Below are 13,893 nucleotides of genomic sequence, written 5' to 3'. Positions count from 1 at the left end.
AAAAACAGCTGCCAGTCACACGGGCAAACTGCGGCAGCGGCCCTGTGGCGGTGGGTCTCCTACAAGGGCCTGACCGCCTCTCCCACCTCCACCACACTCACTTTTATTCCCTAATAAGGACCAAAAAGGAGATTTTAATACCACTCTTCTGGGGAGAGGGGCCTCCATTCCCTCTCTCCCCTCCAGTACACAAAGGTTGAGAAAGAATACAAGCTCATTTAACTGTATTTATTTCATTTTGTTAGCTGTTATATGAAATACAGATTTAGTTGCCACTAATTCTAATACTTTTTACATTAATTGAATCCAACAACAACAACAACAACAAAAAAACTCCATACCACTAGAACCCAAATCTTAAAACGATTTTTGTAAGAACAATTGTTTTTTTGTCTGGCTGAAAGACAAATATTTAAAAACAGGCATCAACATCCTGGTAGACCACTATCAAAAACTCCTGTACTAAGCAAATAATTTTCAAGTGTAACTATTTATTCCAAAAAAAATTTATTTCAATAGATATTATTGCAATGATATTTGGGGTAATAATTAACAACACTGTACGCATGGACCAAGCCAGCTATCCACACCGTACATGAGTGAAAAACTCCGAAGGTGATTTACAGGAGCACTTTATATAATCTTCGTGTTTTTGCCTCAGATTTATGGTTGGCAGGATGTTTCTAAATTTGCTGTATTAACAAGAGCTAACGAAGTAGCTAGTTGATTTCTGCTCATTAAGTTGCCTGAACACTAACAACTTTAAATATTCCTTATAACTGAAAATAAAAACATTACACCCCAACAGAAACATGAGCAAAAAAAGTTTCCTTCAGAAAAGAGAAACACAAATGACAAAAGAAAGTGTTTATACTAAACATTTAAAAAGCATTAAAAATTAAAACAAATGGACCATCTGTTTGAAGGCAGCACCCGACTTTCGCTGACCAAGAGCAACAGAGCCCGCCTCCAGGCAGAGGGCTGCGTTCGAACCGGCTCCTCATTCCCAAAGTCATCGGCACCCAGAGCTGAAACATCAGCAACAGCATTTGCAAACATAAAGTAAAACTAGAATCCATACCTGTCAGCCCAGCTGCTCCATCCCTAACCCATCTAAAGAAATATTCAGACGCAAATAGATATGTACTTCCAAAAAGCTTATGGCATTAGTCATATTCATGGGGAAAAAAGAATACATATGCAACCAAAGAGAAAGGACAGAATGGTACAAATATATATGCATGAGGCAATATTCTGCTATCATAAATATTTTAGAAGTTTCAGCGACAAGGAAAGGGTCAGTGGAAGAAGCTAACACAGAGCTCTCTGTAACGGCACCTACTTATGTTTGCGTGATTAACGTCACACAGGATAAAGCCTACTTCTTCCACACACAGAAGACTGACCAGATGTCTGTGACCTTCGAGGGGAAAACAGAGCTTGCTGCCTACTCAGTGCAAGAGAAGAGCAAGTTCATGCAGACCCTGGTGAGGGGATACTGCAATCAGAAATGTGTCACAACCAGCTAACAGCTGGACCTGCTACCGAGCCCAGACTCCCCAGACCATCCCTGACACACGGTGACGGAGTATCTGCACCACCTGGAGCCGGTCCGAATCGGGCAGGAAGGGGGACGCAGCACCACTCAGGCCGTGGCGCTGGACGCCCCCCAGGAAGGGCACAAGGCCAGCAATCAGGACAGCTCGACAGCGCGCACCCAGCAGACGGCACGAGTCACCCTGAGACACACCATGGGGAAGGGGGACAGGTGCAGAGCCAGCAGACCGTGAGGCCCTCTGAGGGACGGATGCCTCCTGCCTTCCTTCACAAAGCAGCCCCTCTACCAGGCGGCCCACATGTACTAGAGATACTCAAAGGCAGTATTTCCCGTCCATGTCCATCATGGTAGTTAAAAGAAAATGTTTGCTCTCACTTTTCAGCTATGTCAGAGGGTCCTTATTATTAATTTTCTACAAAGTGAGTCCAGAGGAAGCGAGGCCAGGAGAATTAGGGCATCCTGATCCCCAGGAAAAGAAGAGCTGTGAATACAGAAAGCACGGGATGCCCAATACAAACTGCCCATCCTGTCTGTCAACACACCGACCCCTGCCTCTGGGTTGTCATTATTCTGGAACTCTGGGAGCTGCTTAAGGATCAGCCTTGACCTAATAAACGTGGAAAGATCACGCCTGCCTGTCTTCAAACAATGGCTCCTTTTTTTTTTTTTTAAAAGATTTTTTATTTATTCATTAGAGAGAGAGAGAGAGACCACAAGCAGGGGAGAGGCAGAGGGAAAGGGAGAAGCCGACTCCCCACCGAGCAGGGAGCCCAACATGGGGCTCGATCCCAGGACCCTGGCATCATGACCCGAGCCGAAGGCAGATGCTTAACCATCTGAGCCACCCAGGTGCCCCTCAATGGCTCCTTTTTCAATAATCACTTTCATCAAAGTATTAAGAATCTATCAGTGCTGTTTCTCTTGAAAGACACATTGTTGAAATACTTTCTCAAAGGTCTTGAACAAATGAATTTCAATATGAAGATTTCAAAATTATTCATAATTGAAATTATTCAATATTTAAAACATTAAAATAAACCTGGCTATCTGACATGAGAATTTTTATTACAGCTTGTAATTGTAAAATAATATTACAAAATGTTTCCACGTCCTGGTTTACAAACCAAAACAAACATTAAAGCAATTCCCAAACAGACTTTAATCAAAACACTAAGTGAATTTTAAATGAACCAGTGATTTATTAAACAGCTTTCTTTCCTTAAAAATTAATTAAAAAAATAAAATCCATATGGGAACACTAGAGTGCAAACGAATATAACTCTGAAAGAAACCTCATGATCTAAAATAATCTAACTTGACTCAATTTTCTTCCGGATTTGCACAGAAATCAAGATTAGCAATATTACAAATGAGCCTTTTCACAAAAACCAAATCCAAAAGCACAAAAATGCATCACTTCTCAGGTTGGTGACTAACACGTGTCCCTGTGGGCTAGGCTGCTGGCAAGCACAGGTGAGGCTGCGACGCAGGCCCGTGAGCAGCCGGGGGTGAGCTTACCTGGCATATTCCTCAGGAGCTTCGCATTGCACATGTGCCCCTTCCGAATGTCGGTGAGGATGTACTCCATCCGCTTGGCCCTCCAGAGGAAGTTAAATACCCTCAGGTAGTGGCTCATGCACTCTCGAGTAAACACCTGAGAAGAACAGCACGAGACAGGCTGGTAGTGCTCTGTGATGGAAGGACCTTACCAGGACAGGTCTCGACCTTTCCTCATTTTTTTTTAAGCAAAAAAAAAGCCTAGGAACACACAATCAACTCTAATAAATTCTAAGTGGTATTAAGGAACTAATACATTTTAGGAAAGTATCATTATATTCAACTACAGTGATTAATGATGTGTTAAGCAGCATGTCAAGCAAACTCACAGTAATAAAAGGTGGATTTTTTATACCAATTTCATAGACTGAGAAACAGAGGCCTAAGGTTACACACTAGCAGGCGGTGTACTGGGACTTTTAAACCTAGCCTAAACTTTAGTCGACCATGTGGACTCAACTCCAGCTCCAGCTATGCAGCAGTTTTTTCTACCACCCCCCCCTCAAGGGAGATGTGAGGGCGGTGAATCTCATGGACAGCGGGCCTGGAAGGATCTCCAGCCTGTAAAGAGGTCTCCGGGTTGTTTTCACATATGTATGTTTTGCTCTTGAAGCCATTTCACTGCAAATGGCCAGCAGTGTCCCGTCCCGGGAGGATGAGCCCTGTGGGCAGGGGTGGGACGAGGCCTTCCTTCCACGCCCACCTCCCTCCTATGGGGGCCATTAAATACGCATGTCAGGTGAACCACAGAGAATCTTCTAGTGTCCGTCTGTCCCATGCAAACATGTTTCTGACACTCCTGTGTGTGTGCAGAACAGATGTGGGCACACGTTTGCCCTTTCCTAGATGCCCTGAGCAAGGGATGCGTCTCCTGTGTGCCCAGCGCTCCCCTTGCAGCACAAACAACTGGAAACAGCCCGCCCAGCAGCTCTGGGCCTCCACGAGCATGGCCCCTCACCCTGGGGCCTTCCCTCACATCACCCCCTTGCACCCCTTATGCCCTAGCTAGCCCACACTCTCCTCCGGCCCAGACCCCGCCTGGCCCTCAAGGACAAAGGCCACACGCCTCTCCCCGGCCCCTTCTGCAGACAGGACATTTATCACTGGACCCTTGCAATTTGAGCACTTCGCAGTAGCCTGCCGTACCCTGTCTTCTTCTTCTGTATACTCTCAGCACTGCTCACGTGTTAGAAGGACCACCTGTCTCTTCTCCTGCAGGCCTTCCTGTGCCAGTATTTGGCAGGTGCCAATCACTAATTCACGACGGCACATCTAAATGGGAGTGGTTAGGAACTGCTTTGAATGGGCTCTGGAGTCAACTATGAATGTTTCGGGGATTATCTATTTCGCTGTGCTGCCCACACTATTGTTTATGCAATCACAGAAATAAAGGTGATACGATGAAACCACTTACAAGTGAGTTAAAGAAATCTGCTACACAAATGCTACCTCAAGGGATCCTTCAGTGCCAGGCTTCCAGAGCACATTTAATGTGACCCAAATTTACAAACATCCAGTTTAATCCAATTCTTTAAAAACAGTAACTGTTTCAGAGTAAACACTCCTACCCCACTGCATTTATACAGGGGAAAACACCCTTCACGTTTAGTTTTGCCACATATTTGGTCTTTCAGTTCACTGCCTGTGTGGAATAAAGTTCAGAAAAATATCAAATAAGCTTCTGACACCTCATCTAATACCCTGGAGATCAAGGACAGAAACCCATGGATTTTATCCTACCCAGTACCCAAGTGAGAAGATTAGAGATAATCTCTCCATGTCCTTCTTCACAGAATTAGTAAGAAACTAAAATTATACTATGTTATAGAAGATAAAATTATGTGACTAATATATGTTCTCATTATAATTAAATTCTCTACAAAAATGACAATCTCAATTAATGAGAACATAAAGAGAATAGAGATAATACAGTAAATTAAACCGGGGAAAAGGCAGAAAATCCATTTTCTTCCAAAACTTGACTCTCAAAGTAGATCTTTCAATAAAATATTCCATGTAGCTGAAAATATAACAAGCCGGGACACAGGCTAACCCTAGGACTGAACAGCAAAGGCCAGATGTGCAAGACATCGCGTCCCGCACAATGTCCCCAGCACGTCCTGCTGATGCGTTCCAAGGCCCTGCTCCCCCTCCCAGAGGGGCCCCCCCAGGGGTGCCCTCCACCTGCTGGGGCTGGCATGGAAGTCAACGCTTGCTAGCCACAGCTAGGGATCAATCCTAAATCTGTTCTTTAAATCTGTGATATAAAGTTCTTGACTGTTTTGACTAGAGCTTTCAAAAATCTAAAATTTGAAAAACACACTGTGTAACCCAATGTTCACACACAAGCTGTGCCACGCATTACCGTGCACGCCCAGTAAGGTCCGCAGTGCCGTGAGATAACTCAGTAACTACGTGTACGGACCGTGCTCGACTTACCTAATACTCAAGGCACTTACACCTCAAAATAACAAGATACGACTGCCTTTACTATGGTATATTTTACACTACGAAAAAATAGTATCAGTGTACTCAATAGTAACAGAGTAAATAATGTGAAGGTTCCTGATTTAAATAATCATGTACAGAATTTTTTTTTTTTTTTAAAGTAAGCTCCATGCCTAGCATGGAGCCCAGCACAGGGCTTGAACTCAGGACCCTGAGATCATGACCTGAGCCGAAATCAAGAGTTGGACGCTTAACCGACTGAGCCAGCCAGGCGCCTGAGAACAGAGTATTTTAAGGAATAAGAACTTAAAACCACTTAGGATAGAAATCAAAGGAGAAAAAACTAATTTGGATATGACAAAAAACTAAATTTGAGAGCAGTTATGCATTTACACTACGGTGGCTTTGACCTGGTCAGGTTTAAACAGTGAGGACGTGCGTGTAAAAACAGGTGCACCAGGAGCTGCCATTACCCTGCAGGGGGCGCAGCGGGAGGGCGGCTCCATGAAAGCACCCGGGCGGGGGTGGTACTCATCCCGGAGGAATTATATCACTCCTTAACGGAGTATTTTCCCCAGTAATTAAAAGAAATGCACGTCCTCCTTCAATATTTCGGATATAGAACGACTGGAGTAAGTCCAAAGAAGCTTCCTGGTGAAGGAGGCTTCACTCCTGTCTGAATAAAAGCGTGAGCGCCGAGGGAAGGGGCAGGCTAAGTGCAGACACACGCCGATGGTCAGTCTCCCCCCCGAGTGGGGACAGCTGGGAAGAAGCAGCACGTTCGTTAAGCGCAGCAAACGCACTCCATACAACAGTACAGCTATTCCCCGATAGCTTAAATGAACGCTAAATATCACATTTGATCGAAGTAGCAAAAATGTGACTCTCCTGAAATACACTTTGTGGTTCCTTTCAAACTACCCCAAATTACTTGCTATGGTCTAAGAACAACAGAGCACAATCAGCAATTCATTTATTAAGTACTTGCTGAAACCTATGATGGAACAAAGGGTATTTTTAAGAATTCTTAAAATTATGGATCATTTCAGCACTCATTAATGATCATCTAAAATACACACACGATTCTGGCTTCAGTATTCATTCGGTGGGTCTATCCTAGATGTCAAGTGATGGCTTTCTCTAGAAGCTCCTGGAGAAGATGGCCAGTCCTAAAACAACACAACGGCTAGCAACGTGAGGAGCTGCAGCCAGCGTCCCATCACCCAGCATGGCCTTACCGTTGCGATCGGCCCATCGACGTGGTAGTCCAGGCTGAACACGTCCCACCCGGTGTCACCTGGAGAGACCTGGGGACAAACACAAGCACTGCAGGCTTTCTGGCCAGTTCCCCGCTTACTGCCAAAGGACCTGTCCAGTCCCCAGAGAAAGGCTCAGTAGTTCTGAGTGTCAGCTACATGAGAACTGCATCTTTTTGTCAACTCCCGTACCTTCGGCATTGGAACCACAGCCACCGAGGAGGCGCTCTGCAGACTTGGAATGAGTACCAAAAAATCCGTTTAAAATTAGTCACTATATTTTTACAACAGAAACTCAGTCTTCTATGTCCCAAATCCTTTAAAACTCAACATTTTAAAACCCAACGGACCCTGCCAATGGTCCTTCATCATAGCTAAGCAAACAGTGTACAGTGTTTCTGATGCTCATTCCCTAAAGAAAATCCATCTTCTAGCAAACTGAAATACATCAATTTTCAACAAACGTTATTATTTTGATAAGCATTATTATTATATATCATCCCTGCGGCTCCTACAACATTACCAGTAACAGGAGTAAGATTTACTCCACAGTGCGCTGCCAGGCGCTGTGGCGAGTACTCGGGTTCTGTGCCCAGCGTCCCGCCCAGCGCGCTCATCGACGATCGGGCCATGCAGGCAACAACCCCCCTCCCACCAGCTAGACGACGTGCCCTCGAGCAAGCTCACTGCCACGCGGGAGCAGGGCCACGATACCTCCAGTAGCCGCACGTCCAGTCTCTTGAGGATCTCGGGGCTGTCAAACTGGGCGTTGGTGGCTCTGACAGCGGTTTCGAGGATCCCAGTCAGGTTGTGTTGGTACAAAGTCGTAGCTGGACGGACAAGTTCTGGCCTTAACAGATTTTTTAAAAATTAAAGAAAATGTTACTTGAATCCTTAATGAGCTTTGTAAAACTCAAAATCATAAAAAGGGTTCAAATTATAAAAACTAAAAAGACAAAAGAAACCACTACAATATGGGAATAAAAGTTTCACAAAATTAGGGACGCCTGGGTGGCTCAGTTGGTGAGGCGTCTGCCTTTGGCTCAGGTCATGATCCCAGGGTCCTGGGACTGAGCCCCGCATCGGGCTCTCTGATCAGCAGGGAGTCTGCGTCTCCATCTGCCCCTCCCCCTGCTCATACTCCCTCTCTAATAAATAAATAAAATCTTTTAAAAAAAAGTTCTATGAAATTAACTGACAATAGGATTTCACCAAGTATTTTGGCAAGTAAAACAGTTCTTTAAATCTCAAAAAAATTAATTTTGATTCCACTTAACTTGAAAATACTTACATATGCCACACATGTTAAAAATAAAGTTTTCAACTTAAGTCTGGCCTACAGTGACATGAACTACTGTGATCTCCTGCACAGGTCCGATGGGAAGAGAGGTCCTCATTACATCAGAACAGCCAGATACACGGACGTCATGATTCTAACAGCTAAAAATGACTGCATCATCAGCAAACACTTCTTGAGGGTTGCTAATGTCGGGGTTTCTCAATAAGAAGCTAACGTTCCTGTGGCTGAGAGCCGGCCAAGTGAAGAGCACGGCCGTGTGTGTGTTGGGGGAGGGGGCGGTCAGCCGGTATGCACTTGCCGCTGTAAGGGACGGTGTACCACGTGGCCAACAACCCGTGTGACACACAGGGCAGCTGGTAAGGGAGCAAATCCTAGGAGTTCTCATCACAAGGAGAAAACCTTGTTTCCTGTTTTTCTTTTCATTTTGTGTGTCTATATGAGAAGAAGGGATGTCAGCTGAGCCGACCGTGGTCTCCACCACACAACAGATGGAAATCAAGCCATCACGCCGTACACCTCACATTTACACAGTGACGTATTCAACTATTTGTCACTAAGACGGGAAACCCCTGCCAATCATCCCCAGGTGTGCACTGGAGCTCTGCAGCTACAAGCCCTCACGGCAGTAAAACACAGGCAGAGAGAAATGAAGGACGGCAGCACCGTCACTCACACATCTGAGGCTAGAGATCAGTGGCATTCCCCCCTCTTAGAACCACAGACCTGAAACATGCCTTATGAGATGCTCTAAACAGAAAAACCTAGCATAAGGCAACTATGTTAGGTCAGCTAAGTGATCAGATCCATAATGTGACCACGGACCTCTGCATTTTGCCTTGAACTGAAAGAACCGCCTGGCCACCCTCCACCTGCACCCAGCACCACTCCTTCCACACGCTCACGTGAGCCCCCATTTAGGCTGATGGCACCTCCCCTTCACACACTCATCCCCACCCACACTGCCAGCAGGCACTGACCTTGCGATCAGGACTGAGCCCACCAGAGGCCCCTTCTCTACTCGGGGTGCAGGAGCGAAGCAGATCACCAACCCCTGCTCAAGCCGACCGCACAGTTACCCATGAGCACGAGCGTGTAGGTCAGTCATCGCTGTGTGCGCCCCAAACTAGCTACTTTTCACACTGAAGATGGGACTTCTGGGTAGAAGAGGGACGCAGGGGCCCATGTCTGAAGTGGGGGCCTCAGGAGAAACGCACATCCCTGGCTCCTCCCAGAGGGACAGAGCCACTCCGCGGGTGGGTCCAGCGATCCGCCCCAACCAGCTCCCTCAGGAGTTCTGAGCGCCGGGCCACTAAAACCACCGCATGACTGCACAGCCAAGACTGGAAGGCAACGCACTCTTTTAAGTGTTCTAAAGGGCATATCGAACAACTCCGATCTGCATTCTTCCACGCCTGAGTGAAAACCACCCACACTCGGTGCGCTCACTTGCCAGCGGCAGCTGGGGGCCCGGGCCGCATCCCGAGGGTCTGTCTGTCTGTCTAGACGGAGCAGGACAGGCTCTGGGACAGAGGGGAGGGAAGGAGAAAGACACACAGCTAATTCTAGAAGAGAAGATGCCATGAAAAATGTCCCAGAACAAAACAAAAAGAGTGATAATATTTGTTTTATGGGAGTTTTTTTCCCAAGAAACAATTTAAACTAAAACTATGGGGGACAGTTCAGTCTGAAACAATAGGTTTTTTGGAGCTAAGTGTGATCCCCCTGCACGCCCCTCGGACCCCGGACCGTCGGTGCCACGGCATTCCCCAGGCACACAGGCTCCTCTGGGAACGAGGCACAGAACGAGCACAAACAAAGGGACAACTTCATCTCCTCAGATTTCATCCTACAGGAATTCAGCAAGTCTTCCTTTAAGACCGTGTGCCCGTGGGCCCCGAAAGCGCCCTTACTTGAGCAAGTCCATCAGATGCCGGATGAAGTCGCCCTGGCCAAGCAGCAGGTACCGCCTCACGGCCTGCATGTGGTCCAGCAAGCTGTACTTCTTGTTCAGCACGTCCAGCAGGTGCTTGCTGGTCTCAAAGTAAGCCGCGTCGATTTTCCCCCGAAATGCATTCTCCAAGTCTGTGAACACATCTGCAGCTATGAAGAAGAAAAGGAGAAATACACAGACGTACGTAATTTGTATTTTCATAAGGATAAAACGAAAGGCTCCCATGTACAAAAGCCATTGCCAAAACCCCCCAGTGGCCTCGGTGGCAGACCCAACTGGCCGGGTGCGTGCTCGGGAAGTTGAGTGAGCCCCCAGCCCCGGAACGCAGACGTGCAGCCATGTGGCCAGCCGCGACCTGGGAGGGGCGCCCCAACAGCAGTCTGGCACTTGCTGATCTCAAGGTCAGGTCACCCTCTGCAATATGACGAACCCAAAACCACACTCCAACATGCTGGTGAGCAGTGCAGGGTGCGTCACACTGAGCCTACGAGACACTGTGGGAAGCGGACTGGAGAAGACACAGGACGGCACGTGTAAGAATGAGCTTTGTCAACTGCGAGCCCGGCTGTTAAGAGTGAGACCACGCGTTACCGCGGGTGTGCGGAGTGAGACCACGGGTTATTGTGGGTGTGCGGAGACCACAGGTGTGCGGAGTGAGACCACAGGTTACCGCGGGTGTGAGGAGTGAGACCACAGGTTACTGTGGGTGTGCGGAGTGAGGAAGTGCACGCTGCTCTCCACCAAGGTGGGGTCCGATGACGCAGTAACGTGAGGACATGACACGTGGACACGTGAGCGGTACCGTGACCACATTTTAAGAGGCCATGCAGAGTGGGGAGCATACTTCTGTTGAACTACGTAGTTTTAAAAATGTAAATATTACCCCCCAGAAACATTTTTCCTGAACCACAGCGTGAGTGACGGAGGATTTACATTCCAGAGGAAAGGCTGAACCCTAACCAGCTCGAGCCCAGCGTGGCCGATGAGACACCATACCCACAACACTCCTTGTTCCCTAATGGGTTAGGCCTCTCCCACGCTCTTGTTTGTAAAACTGGACTCTCTATTCTTCAGTCACGCTTTCAAATATTCAAAATTTTTCACATATAAGAAATAGAAAATCGACCTTTTCCCCCTGCTTTTGTGTTCCTAGCAGTCTTTCCAGGTTTGCTGTCTTTCAGCTTCCCAACCGTTACTACTAGCCTAACAGCAAAGAAACCCTCGTCCTGCAGACCGCAGCAGCATGGGGGACCGCGGGCACAGGGTGGTCACTGCAACCGAGAGGACAGTCATGTGCCTCAGCAGCAGCCACGATCCCCCGCACCCCCCGCACGTGAGCATGGGCACCAAGCTCCATGCCCTGAGCTGGCTGTCTTCTCTAGGCACGAGGAAAAGGTCAAAATCTGTCAATACAATTCTCCTGGCTCTTCTTCCTTGTTCTACCTCTTAAACATAGGTACTTCCCAAAAATCTGTTCTTGGACCACTCTCTCTCTTACTCTAAGAACTAAACTGGGGTCTATACTTCCTAAAACGGGTATGGCTGAATTGTGTGTGTTAAAAGCACACGGGGCAGGGAGGAGAGGCCTCTGATCCCAACAGCTGGAGCATCCTCGATGCCACGGAGCCCTGTCCTTAACCAGCATGGTGACACAGGCACTTCCCAAAGCCCTACAGCTGGCCCTGACCTCCATCTGGATTTTCAGTATAGCTTTTCCAGTACACTCTGGAGACCTCCTCCAGTGAGTCCTCTCAGACACTAAAAATCAAATTGGGCCAAAAGGTACATGAGCAGATGCTCAACACCACTCACCATCAGGGAAATGCAAAGCAAACCACAGAGAGGCAGCACTTCACACCTGTCAGAATGGCCAGAATCAAAAACACAAGAACAACAGGTGTTGGCGAGGATGCAGAGAAAAGGGGAGCCCTTGGGCACAGCTGGTGAGAATGCAAACCGGTGCAGTCACTGTGGAAAACACTTTGGAGTGCCCTCAAAAAATTAAAAATAAAACTACCATATGATCCAGTAATTCCACTACAGGGTATTTACGCAAAGAAAATGAAAACACTAATTTGAAAAGATACGTGCACCCTATGTTCACTGCAGCATTACTTATAATACACAAGATATGGAAGCAGCCCAAGCATCCATCGAGAGACGTATGGTTAAAGAAAATGTGGGATACGCACAAAATGGAATATGACTTAGCCTTTATAAAGAAGGCAATTCCGCTGTGGCAACGCGGACGGACCTGGGGAACATTATGCTAAGGGAAATACCGGCTGGTATCACTTCTGTGTGGAATCCAAAGCCATCCAACTCAGAGCAGGAGAGTGAGCTGGTGGCTGCAGGGCTGAGGGGAGGAGAGGACAGTCCCAGGGGACAAAGGTCTAGTGATGCCAGGTGAATAAGGTCTGGGTCTAGCGTACACCCAGCGCCTACAACCAACCCTACAGTACCATACACTGACAGCTTTATCTGTCCGTCTCACCTGGCACTTCCTTTTACTGCTGATAATTCATGATTTCATTTCACTGTACATGTTTCTCTCCACGAAAGGCACAGCCACCACCATGAACAATCATTCCTACCGTCCTGCCTACACCTACCACGCTGTCCCACGCACAGAGTCAAGAATGAGCACGTGAGCAGCAAACACAGCCAAGACCAGAAAGCTGTACACGTTAGCTGGCCGCGCACAAACCGCTGTGGAATTACTGGGGGGGGGTGGGCAGCCGATAGGGGAAACGGAAGAGGACAGCAGCAAAGGAGGGAACCAGACAACGTTTAGAGCAGGTGGCAATGTAACACAGCACTCCGAATACACTTGTCAATCCCTGCTGATCCCTGAATAAGCCTCTGGGGTAGCTGCGGCCACCATCAGCAACATCTGTCCTTTCTTAGCTCGGCAAACAACCATCACTACAGCATTTAAAAAAAATAGCAGTATAAATTACTAAGAGGAATTACTAAGTATAAAACAGCTACTAGTCCAATACTTGTTAACTCCACATAAAAAAAAAGGAATTGAAAATTTGCATAGTAATATTTCATACACATCACACTACGTATTAAGGTATTTTGGATAACAATTCAGAAAATCAGTCAATCCTCCTGGACGAAGAAGCCTCCAAGCAGTACGTTTACAGGCAGCCCCCCCCCATCACGCTCGTACCGTCCTGGGGCGAGTCTGCAGACTTGGTCACTGCTATCATCTTTGTAGTGGGCGTCTGGTCGTGACAAACCTGGTGCAAGAAATTTATTGATTTTCCTATCAAAAGGACCTGAAAAGGAAAATAGCCTAGAGTTACCTTTATATAAAAGTGATCAATCATCCAACACTACAAATATTCATACGCAACAAACTATTAATTAAAAACTAAAGAACAAGAATGTCTGGCATAGTATCAAGTGAATTCTAGGAACTGAAAAGACATTATTAACAAACACATATTAATAGGTCAATGTATTCAATTCATATACACTCCTAATCCTAAAATGCAGTAACACTGTGTTTAAGAAGACTGGTTCTGTCACATGATGCAGGCAGCTACAAAGCCCCGAGTCTGTCTCCCGGCCTTGCCTTTCTGGATTGGTCCATTGTGATGAAGGAGGGGATCATGGATTTTCGCAAGGTATATTTGTCCTGCCACAGACGGTCTGTCTTCACTGCTGGGTCGGAGGCTACAAAAAACTGAGAGCAGAGACACAGCCACATCAGACAGTGACCCTCGCGGCAAACTATCTGCTAACGGCAACACCAAAGGAGTCCTCCTGGGAGCAAAGCTCTCGAGATACAGGAGACTCGCCCTTTATACAG

At 47.0% G+C, this 13,893-nt stretch overlaps 1 protein-coding gene across 2 annotated transcripts in view; it reads right to left on the bottom strand.

Annotated features, from left to right (window-relative positions):
- Nucleotides 1-13,893, bottom strand: part of TUBGCP3 (tubulin gamma complex associated protein 3) — a 71,235-nt gene that overhangs the window by 17,693 nt on the left and 39,649 nt on the right. For both annotated transcript variants that reach the window (XM_032402597.1, XM_032402598.1), the window contains exons 12-17: nucleotides 13,657-13,767; nucleotides 13,249-13,357; nucleotides 10,030-10,219; nucleotides 7,534-7,669; nucleotides 6,802-6,870; nucleotides 3,077-3,212 (exon numbers count right to left, since the gene is read on the bottom strand). In XM_032402597.1, coding sequence (XP_032258488.1) covers nucleotides 3,077-3,212; nucleotides 6,802-6,870; nucleotides 7,534-7,669; nucleotides 10,030-10,219; nucleotides 13,249-13,357; nucleotides 13,657-13,767 — 751 coding nt within the window. The remainder of the gene's footprint in view (nucleotides 1-3,076; nucleotides 3,213-6,801; nucleotides 6,871-7,533; nucleotides 7,670-10,029; nucleotides 10,220-13,248; nucleotides 13,358-13,656; nucleotides 13,768-13,893) is intronic.

This window comes from Phoca vitulina, unplaced genomic scaffold (genome assembly GCF_004348235.1).
Source record: "Phoca vitulina isolate PV1807 unplaced genomic scaffold, GSC_HSeal_1.0 scaffold5, whole genome shotgun sequence".
NCBI lineage: Eukaryota > Metazoa > Chordata > Mammalia > Carnivora > Phocidae > Phoca > Phoca vitulina.
This window is presented reverse-complemented; position numbering and strand designations above follow the sequence as displayed.